The sequence below is a fragment of the Neolamprologus multifasciatus genome, chromosome 23, assembly GCF_963576455.1.
Source record: "Neolamprologus multifasciatus chromosome 23, fNeoMul1.2, whole genome shotgun sequence".
In the NCBI taxonomy this organism is placed as follows: Eukaryota; Metazoa; Chordata; class Actinopteri; order Cichliformes; family Cichlidae; genus Neolamprologus; species Neolamprologus multifasciatus.
This window is the reverse complement of record NC_140460.1, coordinates 3,051,810-3,075,723: the sequence shown is the minus strand read 5'-3', so window position 1 is coordinate 3,075,723 and position 23,914 is coordinate 3,051,810. Positions and strand designations below refer to the sequence as shown.

The 23,914-nt window shown below is 41.7% G+C and overlaps 1 protein-coding gene across 5 annotated transcripts in view; it reads right to left on the bottom strand.

Moving 5' to 3' along the window:
- rxrgb (retinoid X receptor, gamma b) overlaps positions 1-23,914 on the bottom strand; it is a 35,588-nt gene that overhangs the window by 8,144 nt on the left and 3,530 nt on the right. The window contains exons 1-4 of one of the 5 annotated variants that reach the window (XM_085152133.1): positions 19,634-19,914; positions 3,333-3,568; positions 716-860; positions 157-360 (exon numbers count right to left, since the gene is read on the bottom strand). In XM_085152133.1, coding sequence (XP_085008259.1) covers positions 157-360; positions 716-860; positions 3,333-3,568; positions 19,634-19,664 — 616 coding nt within the window. In that variant the 5' untranslated portion in view covers positions 19,665-19,914. The other 4 variants (XM_085152135.1, XM_085152131.1, XM_085152132.1 and 1 more) reach the window with 4 other exon arrangements.

Here is a 23,914-nt window from a genome sequence, read left to right as displayed (position 1 = left end):
CTTGAAGCGACTCTTGTCATAATTTGGCGCTATATAGAACAGTCAATAAACAAAACTGAATTTACCTGAAAATTATAGTTTCACTACAAGACAAAACCACATGAGATTTTTTTTTAAATTGCAAAATGTCACATATTGTTAAAAATTCCAACCAACCTTTTTCTAACCCTCCATACACACCTTCTCTTTTCATGCCCATGGCCAGGCACTTCTGGTAGCGGCAGTATTGGCAGCGGTTTCGCTGGCGCTTGTCAATCAGGCACTCCTTGCTATCTCGACAAGTGTAGCTGAGATCTTTGCGCACGGTCCTCTTGAAGAAACCTTTACATCCCTCACAGCTGTATACACCATAGTGCTTTCCTGAGGAGAATAAAGCCACAGGATCAATATTGATTAGGACCACTATTCAGCTTGCATCACAGCGCATAAAGCGTCGCACTGGCTTGTAGACTAATTTCTGGGCACATCTTTAGAATTAGGATTGGAAATGTGTGTTTTCTGTATGATAGACAACCTACTTGCAACAACATACCAATAAAAGATATTTGCAGAAACATACCACGCAAATCCTGACAAAATACTTAACAAACGACTTCAAACAAGTTCGTCTTTGTCTGCTATCTGTTCTCATCTGGGTGGGGGGAGCTGTGGTGGTGAGTGGGAGTGTAAATATGCTTGCCCATCCCTCTCCTCCATCCTTACATGCTAACATTACCTGAGGAGCGGTCCCCACAAATGGCACAGATGTGCTTTGACATCCCTCCCGGGCTCGTACATTGGTAGTTGATGTTTCCCAGATTCTGTAGGCCCGGCGGAGGCTTGATGTCCTCTGAGCTGCTAACACTGTTCATAGAGTTCATCTGCAGATGACAGGAAGAGAGAACAAAGAATTAAAGCTGAGGTGGCGAGAGCTGAACGGAACAGAGCAGAGGAGGAAGCAGAGGGGAAGTAAGAGTGAAAAGTTTGTGGTAGTCTCATGACACTCTCTCCCTTCCCCTATTTTCTCATTTTGTCTTCCGCTCACTCATAGTTTTTTGTTTCCCCCACCCACACACTTTATTGTGAAAGTGTCTTGGTATGATCACATGCTCAGCCTGTAGGAGGGGCTGAGGCCTGTCATACAGGTTTTTTAATGTTTGCTGACAGGGAGAGTCGCAGGAAGCGGGAGTCACGTGGAGCAGGTGTAGTACTCAAACTCAGCAGCAGAGGGAACTCATGGTGAATTTTACGCTTTGTGATGACAGTTGGCATTTCTGTTAGACCTCTAATGAAGGCCAAATGTATTTTATCTGCCTTTTTTTTTTTATATCATAAGCAGTGCTTACAGCAGCGTTTAATCCCAAGTAGATGCACAATAATGCACACTTCAATTGACATGATTTATATCTCTTACTGCAGCGTAGGGTTTCGCACCTGATCCCAAGGAACCCCACGAGATATACGAGTAACTCCCAAATATGGTGCATCAAGACTCCAAACCACAAAGTATGGCCAATTTAGAAATGATGTGTAATATAATATGTTTCCCCAAAAAAGAGCAACAAGTTAAGCCTCCTTTGATTTCTTCATATCTGCTTCTTTCTCTTCTTATCGTCCAGCCTGTCCTCTCTCGCGTATTTGCGTGATCTCCAGATTCCAACCAGAAAAAAAACAAGCCTGGCCTACATATACCTCGTACTATATGATGCAGCATGATATGCAGTATCGGACATCCTTCTGACAGATCCTATCACTTATTTACAAAGTGCACTCTCAATATTCTCCAATGGCAGTCTGAACTTAGGACTATATCCATGAATTTGCAGCAGAGACCATCACACAAGTTTCTTTTTGCAGTCATTCAGTTTAATCTCAGCATGCTGCCTGCAGGGAGACGGTCACACCCTAAACAAGCTTTTAGCAACAGCGTGCTCGCTTATTGGCGAGTCTGTAGTGAGCAGCTATTCAGCGTAGCAGACAGTTTTCATAATTAATTTTGCACGACCTTAAAAAAAATAGGTGTTTTTAAACTGTGGTTTAGACAACATGCAGCTTTACACAGACAACAGGATGCTGTAGAAAACGGCTACGAGCACTGCATATGGATTATTGATGCTTCATACATTTTTTATTCAACACATGGTACGAAGAAAATACTGCATGAGACATGCAAGGTTTACTGAGTGATGCACGTGTTTGTTTCTTAAATTTATATGTAAAGATTTCTGTAAAATGAAATGGATTTTCTTTGAGTAAATTTTTGCTGATTGATGAATTCATTAAAATCGCTGATTATTTAACTGATCAGAAAATCAGTTATCTATTTACACATAATTTCTCCTTGGAATTAAAATCATGATTTCACCAGACTTTAAGCTGTAATCATGAATTTGCCTATGTTGCCCCATGTTGTCATGTCATGTTCGTAATCTTCACTCCATGAAAAACATACATTACATGATAAAAAAACCTGCCAGCAGCTTTGTTTTTGGCATGCAGCGAAACAGCCAAAATCATCGCCTGCTATTCCCAACAGCACGGTCCTGAATCTAGCCTCGAAAGCACCACGTGCATCCAAACATCTTTGTTTCTGTTTGTATGGCTGACTGTCAAATCGCTGAGCTTAAAAAGTGCAACAGAGCTCCTGTGACGTAAAGAGCCTCGGTATTATTAGTATATGCCTAAATGAGCAGAAAAAAGTAAAACAAATAAATAGAAACATCCGCAAAGGAAGAAGGAGAAACCAGGAAAAATTAGGCTGCCCTTTCTCCGTCTTTCAGGAATCCATTAAGGGGCTAATAGTCATACTGTGTCTTATATGTCCACTTCCATGAGTGTAGTAATTCAGAACTCATGGATGACCTTTAGGGAGAAAAGTTTAAAGGTCAGCAGAAGGGTAAAAGAGTGAGAGTAAAGCCAAGGTATGCCTGCCAAACACATTGGATATGGCTAACCTTCAAAGTCCTGTCTGCTGGAGGAGATCCCAAGCAATACAGGCACATGACCACCGAAAAACATGTTATTTAATACATGTGCCAAGAGTAACAGTTCTAGCAAGTAGTATTTGCATTCTTCACTACCTTAAAACACACAAACTCTGCTTCAAAACACATTCTCTAGTATTTCCAAATGGGGCTCTGAGTGGTGCATATTTTTTTAAACTTTTACCTGCCTTAAGAGTTCGCTTTGACAGAGAATGGTGAAAGAAGAACAAACATTTCAAATATAAATGCAAAAAAAATATAATAATCCTGTCATGATAATTTCATGGATACATAAAAGCAACTTTATACTCGAGCCATTTAGGGAAACAACAATTCATTGTTATCTTCTATCTATCTGACATGTCTCACCTGTGGACTGCTGAGTGGTCCAAAGTTCATGTTGGGAGTAGACTGCAGCGATACAGAGGGCGAGCCCAGGGAAGATGTAATAACTGGATAGGGAGAGGCCAGGCCGTTCATTGGTGAGCCCAAGGTGGACATGGGGGACGGTAAGGGCCTGGAGGTGCTGATGACTGATGGGTGACCCACCATGCTGCCCATCAAAGGGGGGTGGGTGTGGGCTGTACTCATCGGCCCTGTAGAGTCTGGAAAGGAAGAAGGTGCATGTTGAAAAGAACAAGCAAATGCTTTGGATTTAGGAATAAAGGAATAAAGGAATTAGGAAGGTACACCTACACAAACAAATGCATCCATGCTACCACACATGCTTTCTTTGCGAAGTTGTACTTTGAGCAGACACTGCTTGTCACAGGCACTATCTAAAGCCACTTGAACAGCAGACTATTCAAAGGCGATTCTAATATTTATGTATATACACAGCGGCAGAATAACAGAAACATTATATAACCCAGTATCTCTGCTAACTTTGGTCCTAAGAAGGATCTATTAATCTGGGAATTTTGTGTATTACGAAAATCAAAATATCCACCCAAGGCCAGTTTTTAGCTGCATCCAAAATAGCTGCTTGAATCTAAAATCCATGACTTTGGAGGTATTGGGTGACAGTGTAACAAGTTTGAAACCAATACCGACTTGTCTGACTTCATGGAGCTGAACTCGACACCACAGATTTGCTGAATCACACATACAATAGACATAAAACTAATAAACAGAGGCGAATAAATTAAAATAAAATTAAACCACATCAAACCTTTGTTAGCTATCAAGTCTCCACCAACTTGGAGAAAAAATAAATAAATCCGGCTCCGCTATACGCTACGTCCACACGTACCCGGGTATTTTTGAAAACGCAGATTTTTCTATGCGTTTGCACCTTTCGTCCACACGTAAACGGCGTTTTCGGTCACTGAAAACGGCGGAGATTTCTAAAAACTCCGGCCAGGGTGGATATTTTCTAAAACTCCGTTTTTGCATTACGTGTGGACGAGAAAAACGGAGAAAACGCAGCGTCAAAGATGTGCGCCTTTTTTGACGTCACACTGTGCGCCACGTTATTGTTTCGGTTAAATGAATTTCTACAATACTGTTATTGTTAATTGTACTCTCTGCAGTGTTTAAATGCTTACATATACACACACAGTTACTGTCCCTCCACACATACGACTCGGTTCTGCTTCAATGCCCCAGCTTTGTTTACTTTTTCCCGCCGAGGCTTCTAGACTTCTGATTGGCCAACATTTCTACACTGTTAGGAATATAGCGCCACCTGCTGCTTTGGCATGTTCCTAGCAGCGTTTTCCTTCATTTCTGCCTTTACGTGTGGACGGGATTATTTTTTAAAACGAAAACGGAAAATCTCCGTTTTCAAAAATACCCGTGTACATGTGGACATAGCCATAGTTTGTTATTTGGTACTGAGCCGATGTGTTCAGTGTTTCTTTTCTGAAACAATAATTATAGAACGAAGAGTGACCTGAACAGTAAAGCTGTGGAGGATAAAACCAAACCGATGATCAGGATGTTGCTCTACAGTCAGATGACGGAAATCAGTGGATTGTTCAAAAAGGACGTCTCTACATTACCATTAGTCATTTGATACATTTGTATAAAAATTAGCTTCAAGGTTTCACATGAATGGATACACTAAATAATCACACTTTAAAACATAAAGTCTAGCAACTGACAAAATGATGTTATCTAATTAGAATCCAGGTTTGGGTTATATATTGTTGGCCAGTGGTGCCATGTGTCCTTTTGGAGTGTAAATTTAGCGACACAGAGTGAAGCCCATTTGATTTTGGTCACAGGATGCTGACTTTGCTCAGCAGCCATTGATGTAAACTGACAGGCTGGCATTTACATAGATGACCTACTTAGAAAAGCTGTCAGTCAGCTGGGTAACAGAGCATGGTGTGTAATTTCATGCATGTGTTGTAGCTGCGAGTAATACAAATTCAGCAAATACCATCATATACATATGGTGTGTACGAGCAAGGGACCAAGACACATCTTTACACAAATGCCAAAGGCTATCATAATACAGACAGATGCAATAAGCAGCAGCCCTCTGGGCTAATGGTGATGACTCAACAACGCGAACAAAACTGGGCTTTCTTGAGTAAAATGCTACTGATGAAGAGTGACAGACCACCATATGCACATAAACATTTGGATAAGCCTGCAGACGTTTTGGCTTTTTTGTCAGTGTATATCCCCTGCCTCCATTTACACACACAAACTCAGCGTGAAACTGGGCTTTGCACCACTGTTCTTAGTTAAATGTCACATTCTTGTGTCCCGTGTGCATCTATAAAGCTGGGTTGTGGCATGATTGCACAGACACGCAATGAACAGCACCTGTGTTTTGGGTTTCTTATAATCTTCAAAGGTCTTTTTTTTTTTCCTGAATCAAAGCCGAACCGGGTGCCCAGAGAGAGCCCCAAGGGAGGATTTGATGTCTTTTTGTCACAACTACTAATAACTTAGATCTCCAAATGTCAAAAAATACACTTACTTAACTTAAAAGTTGAAAGTTTAAAAGATGATTATGGATTGTGCACTTTCCAACAGATGATAATGGAGTCTTTTATCCCTTGAAAGTTCATTTAGTAGAGATTCATGGTTGTAAACAAATCTGAGTTGCTAAAAATACTGTAAATAACAAGAAAATACTAGTGATCAATTAAAATCATGAGTCAAAAACAGCGTGACTACAGCATGACCCTTGAGATGCTGGAGATTAGCCGGGCAGCAAGAGCTCCAAGAGCTTTATTGTGAAGTCTCATTTAACACACAGTTACCAATAAATTGCAGGTTCTAGCTTCTCAAAAGTGAAGAATTTGATGCTTCCCCCTTTCTTATGTGACAGTAAACTGATTATGTCCAAGGATTGTGGGACTGTTGACCAGACAAAACAAGACATCTAGAAAAATCTTGCAAGATTTAAAAGAAGGGACATTTTCACCATTTTAAGAATGATTTACCACAGAAAAGATTCTGACAACTAATCAACAGTACAAAAAAGAAGGATCAGCTATGACCTAGACCTCGCTGCGACTAGTCTGTGTGATAATCTTAAATCTAAAGTGCCATCTCAGCTCCTCCTGTATGTCATAATTACACAAAATCCTAATTGTATGTACTTGTCAGCACTCTTTCAAAAGCATGTTCTTTTTCCTGGCTTTTAAATTTATTTAGTGCATTTTAGATTTCACCAAAAAGCCTAAAACAAGAGTTTTCCTGCTCCCACTGAATGAAAACATCCTATACATCTGCTTTCGAAGTTCGCATCATCTTATTTACTTTGAATTTCATTGCCGTCATCGCTTTTTCTGCAGGCCCCTTTGCTAACGTTGTCACTGTGACTTGAAATGGAACACACAAATATAAATTAAACTTGGTTTTCCTTATCTGATCTGATCAAAATGTGTCAAAATTGCTAAACGCTAATGCTGCTAATCTGTTTGTTTATCTGACTCTGGGGGAAAAAATTGTGTCACAATTTGTTTTTGACCTTTTAGACCTGAAAAAGTTTGTGACTTCAGTTTTAAGGCTTTACTCAGAACAACTTGTCGAACATTTTGAAACAGTTTTGAAACGTTGCTGTGATATTTAACCTTTAGCACCCACTTGTACCACATTAAAGGAAATGGTGACTGAGTAATGAAAGAGCATTGCGCTGAAATATGAAGAAATTGTGGAAAAGGGAATAATGTCATATTGTCGGGCTGGACGCAGCACTTTCTGCACAAAGACGCACAGCAGGACACAGCTGGCCATTCACTCCCTCTCTGTACGCAAAGGAACAGATGTTGTGCAACTTCCTGTTTAGCAGTGAAACTATATCCTCCACCCCCTTCTTTACTCGCCCACTTTCTCCAGCCCTCCATGAGTGATCCCTGGCAGGCAGAAATGTTTCGGGGCCTTCCCCTCTCTCCCACAGAGCTGAATGGATAAAAGAAATATACTTCACACTCCAGGCTGTTACAAAATGCACTACATAGATTGAAATTCAACTATGTGGCAGTGTTCCCAACTTTCCCGAGTGCATTTTCATCCAATCAACACTCTTATGTAATAGACGTCCACTGTACAACATGTGCTGTGTCTGATTTCGTGCAATGACCCCTCTTTTATGTGCATGACAAATTCCCTTTGGAGGTTCATAAAGATCCATTCTATTCTAGTACAGAGTGGGAGATATGGCAACAGGGTACTCCAGCAGCCAATAGTTTGGCAACATGCTCTGAAGACCAACAAGACTAGATGCAAAAGATAATATGAGGATGAAAATATGGAGAGAAATGAAAAGTAAAGTAGGTAGATCGGTGGATAGATCGCTGCAGTTCTATTTGTGACCCAAATGTTCAGATTTCCTGCTTGTCTGGAGACAGGGTCCGTTTAAACTCTGAAAAACAACATACATGTTTGACACAACACTAGAGCAGGGCGATATGACCAAAAATATTTATCACGATATACATTTGAAAATTTGCGATAACGATATAACTGACGATATAATTGACACGAGACAAAATACTTTACAACTCCACAACTTTATTAGTGCAAAAACCCCATCAATGTATTTTCACTTAAGCAAGCAGCTGTTTTTTTATGTGCATTAAAGTTATATAAAAATTTAACAGTGCAAATGCAAATTCCTTGCTGACAGTTTAACCAAAAGGCATTTCCAGTGGAAACTGGCCGACATATCCTCAGCATAACCATGTATAATATCCACAAAACTTAAAAAGAGGTTATACACACACATAATACGGTAATATTATGTTGAAGCACAGTATCAGCACCTATCACTCCGCGAGGCTCCGCCTACAATAGCCGTAATGCTCCGACAATCCATCAAGCGGTGCGGCTTCGTAGCCTAGCAAAGTCGTACTAAAACATTTGACAGATTGCTGAGCGCCGTGTACATAAAATAGTTTCGAGGTCAGTAAACACAACCAGAGTTCAAACATAAGGCACACGGGATTATAAGGGGCTCTGTCGACTTTCAGAAAAATCAAAAGATTGATTTTAAGTGTGCCGTATTTTCCAAACAACACGGTAATAACGACGGCCCGCTAGCATGCGCTACCAAAAATAGTGCTTTGTTGTGTATCTGACGGACGAAAGCTAAACCAGTTCCACACCACTGAAGTTGCAGCATTTTTACAAACCAGTTCTGGTTCATCCGTTTCATTTAACGATCCACTTTCGCTCTTCTCATTCTGCGTCGCCGCTATGTGCGTGTGTAAACAAAGGCACTGCGCATGCGCGTTTTACCCATATTCTATCGCAATATGTCATTTTCCTATCGTTGCCCAAAATTACACCGGTATTACCGTGAACGTTATGATATAGCCCAGCCCTACACAACACTAACAAATCTTCGCCCAGACCTGAGTGTGTTCGTGGCTGCATTACACAAGGGGAAAAGAAAAGCACGTGGACAGTCAGCTGGTGGGATGCCTAAAAGGGAATTGCTCAAGAGGTGAGCATGCTTTGGGAAGGGCGTGTGCGTGTTTTGTGTCCGTGTGTAAGAAGGCCAACATGCTCAGTGGAGGAAGCACAAATGGGCCCCGAGCGGCTCAAAGAAGCCTATCCTTGAACGACCCGCCTCGACTGGCAGTCCAATCTAAGTCACTTGCACAACAAAGACTTAAATGCACGGACTATATTTGACCATAATCCTTCCATTCATTTCATGGCACAGAAATGTGCGTTAGCAGTCTGCAGCATTCGCAAATATGTCGTTTAACTTTTCCCTCTCAGTCTTGCCTAAACCCATGCAACGCTTCAGCAACTCCAGCATCTATCTGAGAGCAAACAGAGCAGTGAAGGGCACCTTTGAACACTAGTGTCGCAAATCAAAGGTCACTTGTTACCAAACTCCTGAGCCAAGTTCAAAAGAGTTTTGTCTGCAGCAGCGCAGGTCTCTACTGATCGTTCCCAGAAATGACTGCACTGAGGGGGGATGCAGGACTCGCACAATAACCTGCTAAAATATGTAATATGCCACAACTTTATAAATATGTATATAATGTAACCCATACAGTTTTACAGCACATCAGCCTATTTCCATATTAGCTCCCTTTTGATATGCTTATTGTGTTTGAAAGATCTTTGAATGTAGAGTGATTGCACAGTTATCAACAATAACAAACCAATCGCGGTAGTGTTATATTAAACTAACCTGTGCAAACCATGTCCACACACATCAAGATTGACTCTTTTTCCTGTGGTCTTTGGAAAATTGGGATTAGTACTTTTTGCCTCCGAGGCATTTTTATAGACTAACCACTTAACCAGACCAGTGAATACTAACAATAATTCTTAATATGACCTTTACTGAGCTTAACAACATCACATTATTCTGTTCCCTCGCATGCAAAAGATTCAAACATCCTCATCAAACTGCTTCTGCTGTGTCAGATGATCATATTTACTTTGAAAGCCAAAGGAAGGAATACCCAAAGCCACAAATACATCACATTGATCTGATGATCAACAGGTTTAAAAAAAAACATCACAAACCCTCTAAATCCCTTGCAGTTAATTACTGGGTTGTAACTGGATGGAGCGCTGCACTGAGTAGTAATTCAATAAGACCAAACTAATAATATCTCCCGTCTGGAGAGCAGACCAGCACTGGGAGTGCACAGCGAGGGGATGACGGGGTGGGAGCAGCAGAACCACTCCTAAATGACAACATAAAATTCAATATCTATCACATGAACCCCAACAAAAAGGAGCATGTGCATGGATTTGTTCAATAACCGTGTACTCTATATGTGTTTTTATGCAAAATGAGTTAAAGTCTGTAGATGACAGTGCCGTGACCAAATGACATAGAGCAGAATGCATCCTAAAGTAATCAGACGGACAGCCTGAGGAGCTCATTAGATTCAGTGAACATGTAATTAAGAAATCTCCGCGCTGCCAGTCCGGCTCATTTGCGCTGGCTGCAAACCATCACACTCACTCCTTGCATGCGCACATACTCGCTCACACTAAAAGAGGGGGGGAAAAACACCCCTCAAATTGTCTGCACACACCAGCATAAAAATCACCAACCTTTTAACATTCATTTCTTGACTAAATGAGGTTGATATCTGATCAATTGTGTCAGTAAATCCTCTTATCCCCGGGTAAGTATGTGCAGCTCAGCAGGCCAGCTGTCAAGAAGGTGGGAGGCCCGGGGAGGAGGGGACTGAGAGCCGAATAGACCCAGGGAGGAAGAAGGTAGCAACGGATGGCTGGATGGATGGCTGGCTGGGGGAGGGCACTCCTCTCCTTCTCTTCCCAGCCCTCACGACTGCACCAACACTACCACCACACACTCCTAATCGCCCCGCCTGTGCGAGGACATTAGATCATGAGTTGAGAAAAGCCCCTGTTTATTTTCTGCACAGCTGTGATTTTAGGAGATACGAATGGTTGCCGGTGATAGAAAATAAAGATACAGTCCACTGTTACATAAGCAGCGCTCTGTCCAAAGCTGCTTCAAGGACACCTGTTCCATTTTCATACTGCTTTGTCAGCCAAAATTAATACCGCTCATTTTACCAGCAGAACAGATGTTACAGCTGTGCATCATTCCTGTCTTGTTGGAAACATAAAGAAAAGTGTGTCCATAAAGGCTTACGGCTGTCACAACATAAAGGCTTCAGATGGCAAACCTCTCTGACCCCAAATTCTGCCCTGTGAAACCCTCCAGTGAAATCAAATATACTTCTGAACAGAAGAGGAATGAACTCTTTCCCCCATTTCTTTCAGTTTCTCTATAGCAAGCATTCATACAAGCAAAGCAAATTGTTTGGAAAGTACATATATTGTTTTCCCACAGGCGGACCACGTTTGTAGTTCTCTAAAATCAAACACTGACCTGCCACTGGGACCTTTTTTTTTTTTTTTTTCTTTTTTTAAACACAGGCCCACAGAGAATCGATGAGGAGCCCATAACTGCGACAGGGACAAGATAAAGACTGTTTTGCAAGTGATAAAAGTTTGGAACTTAAACAACACGAGCTAACACAGAACAGGCTGACGAAGCAGTCCTGGAAAACAAACAAACAGCTGGGCCGAAAGTCCCAATGCAAATCGGGCATCCGCCCTTTTGGCTTCGCCTGCTGAGACAACTCAAATGAGTTCCTAGAAGTAGTCATTCACTGTTACAGGGGGCAATGGGGATATAGCCATGTGCTGTTGACATGCACACACTGACACACAAAACACACACACACCCATTCATCTCATGCTGCGACCAGGCCGACCTGACCTCCTGAACTGAAGACAGATCCTAGAAAGAGGACGACACTTACACCAGCTTTCCGGATCCTAGAAAGACAGTCGGACTTACACCAGCTTAGCAGCTAGAGTTAGCACAGACAGCCTGGTCTTGGGGTACCGTATCACATGAAAAACAATGTGTTCCTTGTGGTCATATACAGAAACATAAAAAGACCAATCGGGAAATGAGAAGAAAAATGCTAAATGACAAGAAGCGAGGTAGTGATAGGATTAAGCTTCTAAGCTAGCCATGCTAACGGCTTTGCTTTAAGTTAACTGCTAAAGTCAGGCAAGCTGCTGGTTATTCGGGCATGATGCTAAGAGGTAGCACATTTAGCACAACAAAATAAAGTTTTCAAAAAGAAGGATTCGCTCCCTCAGAATAACTACACTGTACCCCTTTAACTACAAGCAGCATTTGACGATTTTCCTTTAATCTTCTCCCCAACCCCCGGGCCTCGGACCGGTACCGGTCCGTGGTACCGGGCCGCGAGAGTTGAGGCTCAGGTGTGAAATGTATAGTTTTCAGGGTTTTTAGCATTATTTTGTTATCGTTTTTATCGTTTACTCGGTTTTCCTTGGTCTTTTCACGTGTGTTATGAATAAATTTCATTTTTTTCGGTACCGGTACTAGTTTTATTTTGTTGTATTCATCCGCGACACCTTAAAGGCCGGTCCGTGAAACTATTGTCGGGCATAAACCGGTCCGTGGCGCAAAAAAGGTTGGAGACTGCTGTTCTAAAGATTATTCTTAGCTATGATTTACTCCACATTGCCAAAGCAACTAAAATGTGAAAATCAAATAACAGAAATAGGTTTAAAGTTAGCATGGAATCAAATTTATTTAAACCCAGTGCTTGGTTGCTTTAAAAGTTCCTATAAACTAATCGCTTTTTCAGACAAGGAAAATCATTATGAAACCATATGGTGGCTCCGGTTTAATGCCATATCAATCAATTTGTACTGGACTGTTGAAAAACATGCAAAACTGCCAGCATTTATTAAGCTATAGTCCTGTTGTTTAAGTTTTATTGAATTGCTCCTACTAAATGGGCAACACTGCATTTCATCAACATAGCTGAAGCTCAGCATAATATGGATTTAATCACAGCTTTGTCAAATGTCCTGCGGTGCTTTTAATGAATGATCAGAACAGAAAGAGCCAATAATAAGCATAACCATGAACATAAAACACTTGGACTGCCAGGTTTGAAAGTCTGTATTAGACTATATTACTGTCCTCAGACCATACTTCCACCCAGGCCAAGAAAATCCACTGAACAACTTTAGTATTTTCAGGAGAATTGGTTTCTCAAGGACACTCAAAAACACAAGGGTGCTCTAAAATGCACAATTTGCAGATATACATATTCTCTAGACAGAGAAGCCACTTAATGGCTCACACCAATACTTCCCACACCTCTTCAGGAAGGATAGAAAAAAAAAAAAAAAAAAGGAAACAAACACATCACTGAGGCTGTTGATGGAAAGGTGACAGACAGTGTGACACAAATGGAGAAAGAAAGCGTGATGAAGAGGGCTAACAGGAAGGGACAAGTGTTGAGAGATAAAGAGACAGCAAAGGACAAGGCAAAGAGAGCTGGAAGCATCCTTTTAGACTGGGTGACAACCCCACTGAACTCATCTGAGAATTCAAGTGAGTCACTAGTTCTAGATCCCGATCTCCAACTGGAAAACCTTGTACCTGCCACGACTTGTTAAAATGACCCAGTGATGATAAAAGCAGGAACTAATCTGTTAGCAGCGAAGATCCTGGAAATAGATTTAAAGATGCAGTTCCTTGATTAAAAAAAAATAATTAAATGTTTCGTTATTTTTTAGTGAGGGATATATACAACATGGGTGAGAGAAGAATATATAAAAGAAAAAGAAAAACGGGTCTAACGATCTGCAGATGCAATTGCCATGAGAGTTGTTGGTTTCTGCCCGGAAGAAAGAAATTCAAAATAACTTCATCAAAGAGTGCACAGGGATTAGAGGCATTACTCAAATGCATCTGTGCACCACTAGCTTTTCGTGCTCAAGCTTCACTTCTGTTGAAACCCACAGAAGAGACGCGTTGCATCAGAATGACTCCACACACACACACACACACACACACACACACACTAAAAACAAAACCCAGCTACTCACAGTGACCATAACCTATTTCCGTTCCAGGGCTGCCCCCACTTCCAGGTGATGCCACTGGATGCCACATGTCTTCAGGCCCTAATGGCAGCGCTGGAAGAACACGAGTCGCTCAGGACCAGGTGTCAGACTCAACGTGCCGGCTTGGTGGAGGCTCAATCGAGCACTTTTCAGAGAAGAACGGGACGGAAGGGTCGGCGTGTAGAGGGAGGCATGGGGGGGCCTCCGTGAAGAGCAAAAGAGGCGGAGTCCAACAGCGCCGGTTATAGGATTACCCAGATTATCCTTCCCCAGAGATCAATCCCACAGGAACTGTTTGCTGCCCGACTGCAGCACAAATCAGCTCCTCTACCGCCCACTCAACTCATGTTTCTCCTCTCTCTTTATCTCCCTCTCTATCTATACAGAAACACCTGTTGTAGTGCTACAACCAGGAGGTCTGACCAGAGGGGGGCGCGGTTGGGGGAGGTCATGGTGGAAGGGGTTGCTTAAAAGTACAGTACAACCAGACGTTTCCAATTACTTCCTCTAAAAAGGGTTCAGGACTAAAGAGCAAGGGAAGACGGTGTGAAGACACTAATACAGTCCAAAGGTTATTATATGTCAGTGACATTTCTTCACTACGTTCTCCTTGTTTTTTAAAAGCATTTATCACAAATTCTCTTTCTGTTTTGCAGGTTTTTATAAATGACGTGTGTTGAGTGGGTGACAAGAAGTGGTCAGAGGTTGAAGTTCTATTTTGTCTTGCCAAAAATAACTTAACACCATATCACGCTGTGAAATAACTGTGCCAGCATACAAGCTTAAAGGTATTGTTAGCAGCATGTTCAGTTGAGTCGCCTCTGTGAATATGTTCGTGTGTTTAACAAGTGTGATAGCATTCCAGGAAGTCAGGAATTGTCTTTTTTAGGTGCTCTAGGATAGCCAGGAAAACACAGGGCGAAGTGAAAATCCAGATGCACACGCAGGCCAAAAATATAACTTAAAGGCAGCGAGGAACAATACATGAGAAATCCTGAGGGAAGCTAAATAAACCATGCAGAGACGGATTTGATCTGCAAAAGTAACCCTTGGTGGAAGACTGCGTCTACTACAGCAGGCTTTTAAAACAGGTAATAAGTTTTAGACTTAAAAATATGCATGCAAGAAGTAGATGTTCGACTTGTTTAGTGATGACAGAGGCAAGGCAACGTGTTATTATCACCACAAAATAGACCAACCCGTAAATGTTAAAGTGTTCCTTCTAATTTATCCTTCCAATGTATCCAATGTTCTTCTTCAGATATTCAAACTGAGATATGGCACCAGAAACTTCCCATTTCTTGTGTCCATCCAACTCAGAGCCTTCTTGCGCAGACTACCCAGCAAGTTATTGGATCGTCTATACAGTGTTTAAAGGAGAACCACTAGTAACCGTATACTCTCAGTGACACTCGTTTGGCTTTGTCCTCCTCCCGTGACTCAGCGGCCCGACACATAAGAGGAGAACATGACGGAAGAGGAGAAACGCTAGCGTCTCTTTAAGAAATCCCAGAGGGAGAAATTAAAATAATACAATCCTTCTGAAAAGCACGCTGTGTTATATTAGTGTGTCATGGCCCACATAAAATACGTGAAATTAACCCCGAGAGCCATAATTAGTGATCACAGATGTATTATGGTTTGTTAAGGCGCGGGAAGAAGATAATTGGCAGCCCTAAATTTAGGCTACATTCTTAAATCTAAACTTCTAATAATGTAATCAGCGTACTGTCACCTCAGGAGAAAGGTTTGCTTATGGCCTGCTCTTTCTGCTGGTAGTGATTTCTGACAGCACTGAGGACATAATCGTGTGGCATATTCAGCTGTTTAGATATTTATAGGAAAATACAGTGGAAAAGCAGAAAAGAGAAGGGAAATGTGTGCTTCTGCTACATGTTGATGCTCTGTAGAAGTGAGACAGGAGCAGCACACTAAAACGGCACTCTCAAAGCATTAAAAATAACCAAGCGAGGTTTCCAGCATGTTCTTCGTGGAGAGGTTTAATGAGATCTAATGTGCTTAGCTGTTACCTGTTGCTGCTATTTGTGCACCCACAGGACAAAAAAAGCACCATGAGAAATCTTTGGGCTGGTCAGTCAAACTAGCATCTATTGATTTATGAACGTGCGCTCATTAATCACACTCCTATAACAGTATAAATGAGTTCCACAGTGCTTAAACTTTCTAAGCATGTGCTTGTTTTGGAACTGACTCCACATACATTATTCTGTCAACATGGGAACACATCAGCTAGTCTGCTGACTTGGCCTGCAAAGCCAACGGCCAATTTTCGCAGCTTCCTGTGCGGCGAGGATATCCAAACAGCGGATACTGGAAATCCGGGTCAAACCTTCCTGTTCATTTCACAGGTGATTGTATGCACACAACTGAAGAAAATGTTGAAAAGTTATTGAAATGCAAACAAAGTTGCCTGAACGCCATTGGTGAAAAGAACTTGGGGCTACAAATGTAAAGCTAAGAAACTTCCAGCACCTTTTCCTACAGAGTCAGTTTACAACTGTCTAAAAATGTGCCTGGAACTCGAGGTTATGGCTTCTAACTGCCTGTTTTGTGCAAACACCAGTAAATACTTAACTGCAATTATGAATGACAAAGAAAGACAAAAAGAAATAATTCACATCATGCACGTAGTAAACTAGGGAATGTTTGATCCATTTCCAGTGGAAGACTTTAACACACATTTAGCATTTTTTAATTAAATTGAAAAACCTGCACAAATCCACAAGCAGATTATTGCATTTTCACTACTGAATCCTCAAATATTTTCCTGTGTGACTACTTTCTAATTCTTATTTGATTCCATATATTTATTACTATTATTCACTGCACTCCAGCTTTTTTAGCAGAGCGGTAAGAGCGAACCACTCTGCACTTCTCAAACTAATAGTAGCACTGCTGGCAAACAGTTTTCTATCAATTAAGTAATCAAGTAATGTTCCCTCTAGGAATAATATCGCAGATGCATCAACAGCTTTAGTTCTGTGTGCGCAGGTGCAACTTAAAGCTTGCACACACTGAGAAGTCCTGTTGCAGGAAATGACAATTTATTGAATATCCGATGGAAAAAGGAGCCAGATGTTAAGACGCCTTCAAAGCAGTGAACAAATTAAAAACTCAAATTAGATAAGTCGTTGAAATCAGAAATAGCTCAATGCATCTCATAACTAAACATTGCTTTAGCACGTGAGCCTTTGAAGGTTCTCTGCTTGATTAAAGCTGGAATTAAATCAAGGATTTGACCTTCTTCACTAATGACTAATTACTGGCAATTAGCCCAGAGAATGGCCTCTTTTTGCCCCCTCTTTTCCCTCATCCTGCTCTCACAATTGGCATCCGCTCAAACACACAATCAAGGCGAGCTGACTATTTTACGCGGAAACACAAATACGCACACGCTCACTTAAAAAAGGCCTGAAAATAAACCTTTTGTAGGTATTGTGTGCTAATGAATGTGTGGACACAGAGGTACTGCATGTCACAAGCTATGGGATCCTTGAGCAAATACCTGCAAAGAGCCACACCTTCTCTACCTGTGTGGTGTATTTAATTCTGCAGCAGTGGGAGGGGCGGAGGTTTTATTACTGCGGGGACTTGACAGTCAAAAGGTAAAACTCACATTCTTTAAGTCACGTGCCATCACGGTCACAGTCTGTTGTAAAGGAGTTACTCATACAAGCTACTGCGCAGCTGTGAAGAATAGGCATGGGCGTGTGAATGTGTGTGGGTGTCCTCCTGCTTCTGTCTGAGCCTGCACCGGGAGGTCAACTGTTGATCCCTAGGAAGTGATGAGTTCTCAAACCACCCCCTCACCCCCATCCATCCCCTCACCCGGGTTTCAATCCAGTTCTTCTTTCTGTCGTGACCTCCCTGTTGTGCGCGCCAAATAAGTTCTCACCGTCAAATGTACCAAAATACGCGCTCATCAGCTTGTCTAGAATCACTTCCACTGACGGAAAATAAAAAAATGCTGAAGTGCTGAGAGAGAGAAAAGAAATGCTGATTCTACTTTAAGCTCCTGCATCAAACCTGCTGAAACATAACAAGTCTGGGAAAAGCCAAGAGGAGGAAGAGGTGGATCGTGAAGCAATCTGCACATAATCACCAGACTGTTTTTTTTTTTTGACTCCACACTGCTTCGCCTCAGCTTCACGCTCCTGACAGATTACAAAGGGTGAGCATTTTCAAGTCAGAATACAAGTACTGTTTATGGCCCTGTTTTCCTACGTGCTTTGGTGCATCCTAAATCATAGCTGTGAGCCAACACACAGACAAAACAAGATCTGAAATGACTTTCAGTGGTTGTGGTTTTCATTTCGCTCTGTGGCTTTACTACCAACATTCAAAAGCGAATGCACCAGAAGAGGAGGATTCAGCTAATCCTGGTTTATGAGAACTACTTTAAGATTTATTCATAATTCATTTTTTTCATACCAAAAATTATGACTATTTCGCGTTTAAGACAGACCTCTAGCCTTTGCGGGTAGTGAGTAATGCTACAGCAGCATTACTGTGGAGAACAGACTCTGTTTAAACCAAAACCAATGCAATTTTGGAAAAGAACAGTGTTTAAATCGCACAGTGGAACTTTAATGCAGAAACACGATTGGCTAATATCTATTAATATCTTAGGATGCCACTACTGCCCAATCATAACAGATCTTTAAAGAGAAGAAGAAAGAGTTTAGCCCTGAGGGACTGCTCCATTACTTGTACACTGTGGGTTTCTCTCAACACACTCTCCTATCCAGATGTCATGTCATTCCCCTGGGAGCCACATTCATTATGGAAACAATACTCAGCCCCTCCAAATGGTGCAAAGATATCTGTGATAGCATAAACAGGCGGTACAGTTTTGCCTTCAAAGAGTTAGCCTGCTATTAGATTTTCTTTTCCCCACACAAGACAAGTAAAACCACTTTAGGTTTTCCAATCACTGCGCTAAAATACATGGTAGGATAAGTGTGTGTGACCTAATGAGACTATATGCGCAAGCCTATTAGACCACATTCGGTTTCAACTAAACACTTAAATGGCACAGGATATTTCTGTAAGTAGTGTGTCCCACGTGTTGCTCCAAGACGTCCTATTTCCTTGTCTCAGATGATTTTAAGCGGCCACAAGAAGGATAACAGAACAAATCCAATCCACTGGTTCAAGGGCAAAGTCACCGAGTCAGATCAGAGCACAGCTTTACTGAGCAAAATCACATCACGCTGTCATTCAGTTGAATATGGCCACGGCGGTGGCCAGGGCGCGTCTAGCACGCTGCACTCCTTTCTCCCACAAAGAGGGAGCCTATAAGTTTGTTTATCAGTGGAAATCCGCCATTCCTCTGCGCAGTTGAACGCTTTCCCCCTCTCTGGATCTGACGACCTACCCAGACCAATAAATTGTGTTTCTGTCTCAAACTGTTTAGCAAGAGACGCGCGACAAGCACCATAAATTACATAAGCGCAATTAAAGTGCCAACCTCTGACCTTGCCCGACCGGCACAGCCACGATCACCTGACTTTTGCAGTGACCGCATCTTTCGTTTCAATTCGCGCTGTTCTAAAGCGATTATTTAAGAGCAAGCGTAACAACAGGATCCACACACAGCAGTTGGTGGTTAAAGTCCGAGAACACTTTCGCGCACCGCTCGCTGACCGGAGAGAGAAGACGCCATAAAACAAACGCGCTCGCCGCTCAAGTCGCAACAAAACGCAGCGGCTTCGCGGGGAGCACCGCGGCAAGATCGGACCCGGGCTAAAATACTCAAGAGTACTCACTGAGGTGTAGATATGGATCATTGCTGTCCATACTGCGCGAGTTGTTGCGTCGATTTCCTACAGTCGGTGCTGCTCCGCATCCCAGCACATTCCTCTCCCAGCCCGACTGAACTCTCTCTGCAAGGCGGCTCTACACAGGGGCCCAGCGAGGGAGGGGGCGGCAAAAACAGGGCTTCTCCCAATGACAACAGTGGTCGATATCAAGCTCCAACACGATCATGACGAAACATCTCTCCTGCAGCGACACTGTGTTGCAATATTTTCACAGTAAAATGTTACTTTGGCGACAGAAAGAAAGAAATAAGGTGTTTTACAGCCTACGCGTCGTCTTCTTCCTATTTATAGGCAGCGTAATCAGATCAATCTTTAATAGGCCAATGAAAATAAATCTAGTCGGTTTAGGAAGGGAATGCAAGCTGGATTTTATTGATGACAGGCGATATGTTTGGGCATGACAACCAGTTTAAATACAATAGGTAACGTTATCCTTATATTTTAAAATAATTGCTCCACTGACTTTAGAGTCTGTACTTATCTGACACAGATTCTTTACCTTCTTCTCATAAAATCATGCGATTAAAAAAAAAAAAGCTTTATTATTTGCAGCCTACGCACAACTCCAAAAACAAACACCTGCTTCCCAGCTCCTAAATTATCCGGCTTAATCTGTATTTGGTGGGTTATTAACTCCAATTAAATATCTCATTTGGCTTTGCTTAAAGCCTCTTAAATCTGTGACTATAACATTTCCAAATGCAAAACACTCTTTTTAATCTCCTGCCGTCTTCCTGTGAAGGGATCTCTCCAGTGTTTACCTAATTGTTAGTGTGAGTCCTGGTCTGGGTACCCCCCCGGAGCCCCCCCACACACACCCCTGTTCACAGTGCGGGGTCATGTAGGGGTGAAGCTCCCGGTACCTCAGAAGGTTATTTAGGAGTCAAGCCGCACTGAGGCATTCACAGTCTTGAACTGCAGAGCGGGCAGACGCTCCGTCAACGCCCGGCCGCTGACCACTCAGCGGGCCTTTGGGCTGCCCCGCTAATAGGACAGGCACCCCGGCACTCCCGTCCTTGTAACAGCGACCCATAAAAGAGCACAGGAGGATGCTAACCAAGATGAATGGGGTTTTTTTCTCAGCTCATTCTACACTAATCAGAGCTTTTCATTTGTTATGGCCTTGCGCCAGCCCCTCAGCGCAGCCTTCCATTAGGGCCAGATAACATATAAATTCATTAAAGTCAAACAGAGGCATTAAAATGGTCATTTGTCAGCTCTCTCTTTGTGTGTTCCTAATGGTGGCACATGGTTCAAGGCATTGAAATGATTTTGGTAGGGCTTTTTTTGCACTCTGGCTCAAAAAGGGGGGACGTGGGAATTACATACACACACACACACACACACACACACACACACACACATATATATATATATATATATATATATATATATATCGATAGATATAAGAGTCTGTGTGTTTATATGTGTATTTTTTTCTTTAATTAAAATTTTGAAATTCTAAAAACATATGTTCATATTGGTTTTTATGCTTTATTAAAAAAATTAATTCACATTATAAAAATCTGCTCAAATCCACATGTATAGTTTAAAACCTTTTTTTAATCTATTATATTTTATTTATTTATTCATTCATTCATTCAATTGCCTAATGTTTTATTTTGGCGATCATCTAATCCATCCATCAACTTCAGATCTCATTCCCCACCCACCCACCCATCCTGCTCACACACACCCATTCAAGCCCACTCAGTGAAGCAACCCTTTGCACTAATCCCTTTGTATTCACAGCCCCATTCCCACCAAACTGTCCTAAAGCCTAATCCTAAACCAAGCTCGACAAACCTGGGCTACCTGCTAACAAGTCACAGTGCAGCTAAGAGGCCAACTGAAACCTTAACCAAACCGTCTGTTTAAGCCACCTTTAATCACCCCTTCGCACGCATTCATGTAAACAGCACCAGCTTATAGGTGCGTTCATTTTTTTCAGTCTTTCACCATTCTTTTGGCCCGCTTCCTGTATTTTCCTTGTTCCTTTCTGCATGTGTCCTTCTCTGGCTTCGGGATGGAAGTTCTAGCTGCGTCGTCATGGGAGATGACTCTCTCCATCTGCCTCCGCAGCCATGAGCCCATCTCCATCACGCTTTATCCGAGGGACTTCCACCACCCCCACCCTCCTGGACCCCTCTTCACCATTCTGACAACCCCTGCCCCCTGCTCAATAGCCTACATAAGCCTGCGATGATAAGTGTTCTCCCTCTTTGTGCGGGTTGGGATAAGACAATGCCACAGAGCACTACAGAACATCATCCATCTCATAGCTCATCAATCTGGCAGACAAAAGATGAAATGTAGCTCAAAGTCCTTTTCGCAAAAGGGGTTTTCTCTTTGCTTAGAAGAGGCTTGTAGCCCAACTTTCTCGCTCCTTTTCACTGCTAAGTAAAGTTCTTCTCCTCATGGCCGCAGGGGAGGAAAGTATGGCTGTCTTTTCATAAAACACCAGTGCATAATTACAACTGCACAAAAACCCAATCAAATATGTAGACACAATTTCAATATCAAGTGACAGATGTACTCAGTGGCAGCAAAATGATCTTTTAGGCATGAAAAGCCTGACTGGAAACATGCTGTCAACTCACCAAAGCACGAGGCCTCTGCCACATTTACAGGAATTTGTTTTGTGGTAAATGCTAATTAAAGCCTGCTGTCAAATAAATGACACCATCTACTTTTGGTTCCTTGATTAAGTTTACATTGTCTCATGGCCAGCGTGGGGCTCTTTGTTCACTCACTGTGGTCTTTATTTTATTTATGTGTTTATTTGTTTCAGCAATACATTCCTAACAAGATACTCCTTAATGTTTTATGAGTAAATGTAAATTTATTCATACAGCATTTAGATCCCTGTGAACAATAGTGTGTTGTTTCACCTCTTTAACCATCATGACAAAGAACAAGAGCATCAGAACGTAACCACCAAAGCATTAACTGTAACAAATTACTGTAAACAACCAATAAATTGAGTATAGTAACGTGCTGTAATCAACTTTTTCTTCTTTTTCAGTCATCAAGTCATCTGACTCGAGTCTTGCTCTGTTGCTTGTTTCTCATCTCTGAGCAAAATCCTGTTAGAGAAATCATGGGGCACCGTCTAGATAATAGGTGTCAAACTCTGGCCCGCGGGCCAAATTTGGCCTAATTACATTTAGCCTGCGAAGCCATACCAAATTACTATCAGAGCTGGCCTACTGGTATTATACAGCTAATATATATATTGTTTAGTATTAAGCTTTGCTTGTTCCACATTCAGTTTTTCAGCAAAACTTGTTTGAGTCCATAAGAAAAGATTCATTCTTATATCTGGAGCAGTGGTTCTTAACCTTGTTGGAGGTACCGAACCCCACCAGTTTCATATGCGCATTCACTGAACCCCTCTTTAGTGAAAAATAAAATATGATTTTTTTTCAAATTCAAGACATAGATATGTTTTTTTACTGGTGCACAAAATGAGCCGTGCATGTCATGGCGGAGGCTCTGCCGAACCCCTGAGACCGACTCACCGAACCCCTAGGGTTCGATCGAACCCAGGTTAAGAACCACTGATCTAGAGGAAGATTTTTTTTTCCAATAAATATTAATGTTAGCCCGCGACTTTGTTCCAGCTTTGAATTTTGGCCCACTGTGTATTTGAGTTTGACACCCCTGGTCTACATCTTCTGTTATTGGTCTAAATGGAGTTTATTTAACCCTGTTTTCAAAAGTGTTTTGAGGAAGCAGTATGAGAGGAAACTGTTATCTTGCATTAAAAAAAAGAAAATGAACTGAGAGACAAGAACACACAGACTGAAAACCTTTTCTGCTTAAAAAAATGGCTTTTTTTCTACTTACTGATCTACAGTACAGTGAAACATCCTAAGCTAACCCTCGTTTTCTTTATGTTGCTAGGGAAATTAGAAGCACTTACAATGATTTATTGAAATATGTTTCAATATAAATTGAAATAAAGTATATCAGGCAAAACCAGAGTTTATTAGGGGTGGGGGAAAAAAATCGATACTGTGTAGTATTGTGATATTTTGTTTGCTAATAATGTATCGATACAGGGACAGCAGAAATTGATATTTTGTTACAAAAAGTTTTTGTGGACTGGAACATGCTCTGACTTCAGAGCATGTTGATCCTTTTTCTGAGCAAGAATCCTGACATTCCTTCACTGTCCAAATGTGTTTAACTTGTTTTTGGCAGCAATAAACATGACAGTTTACT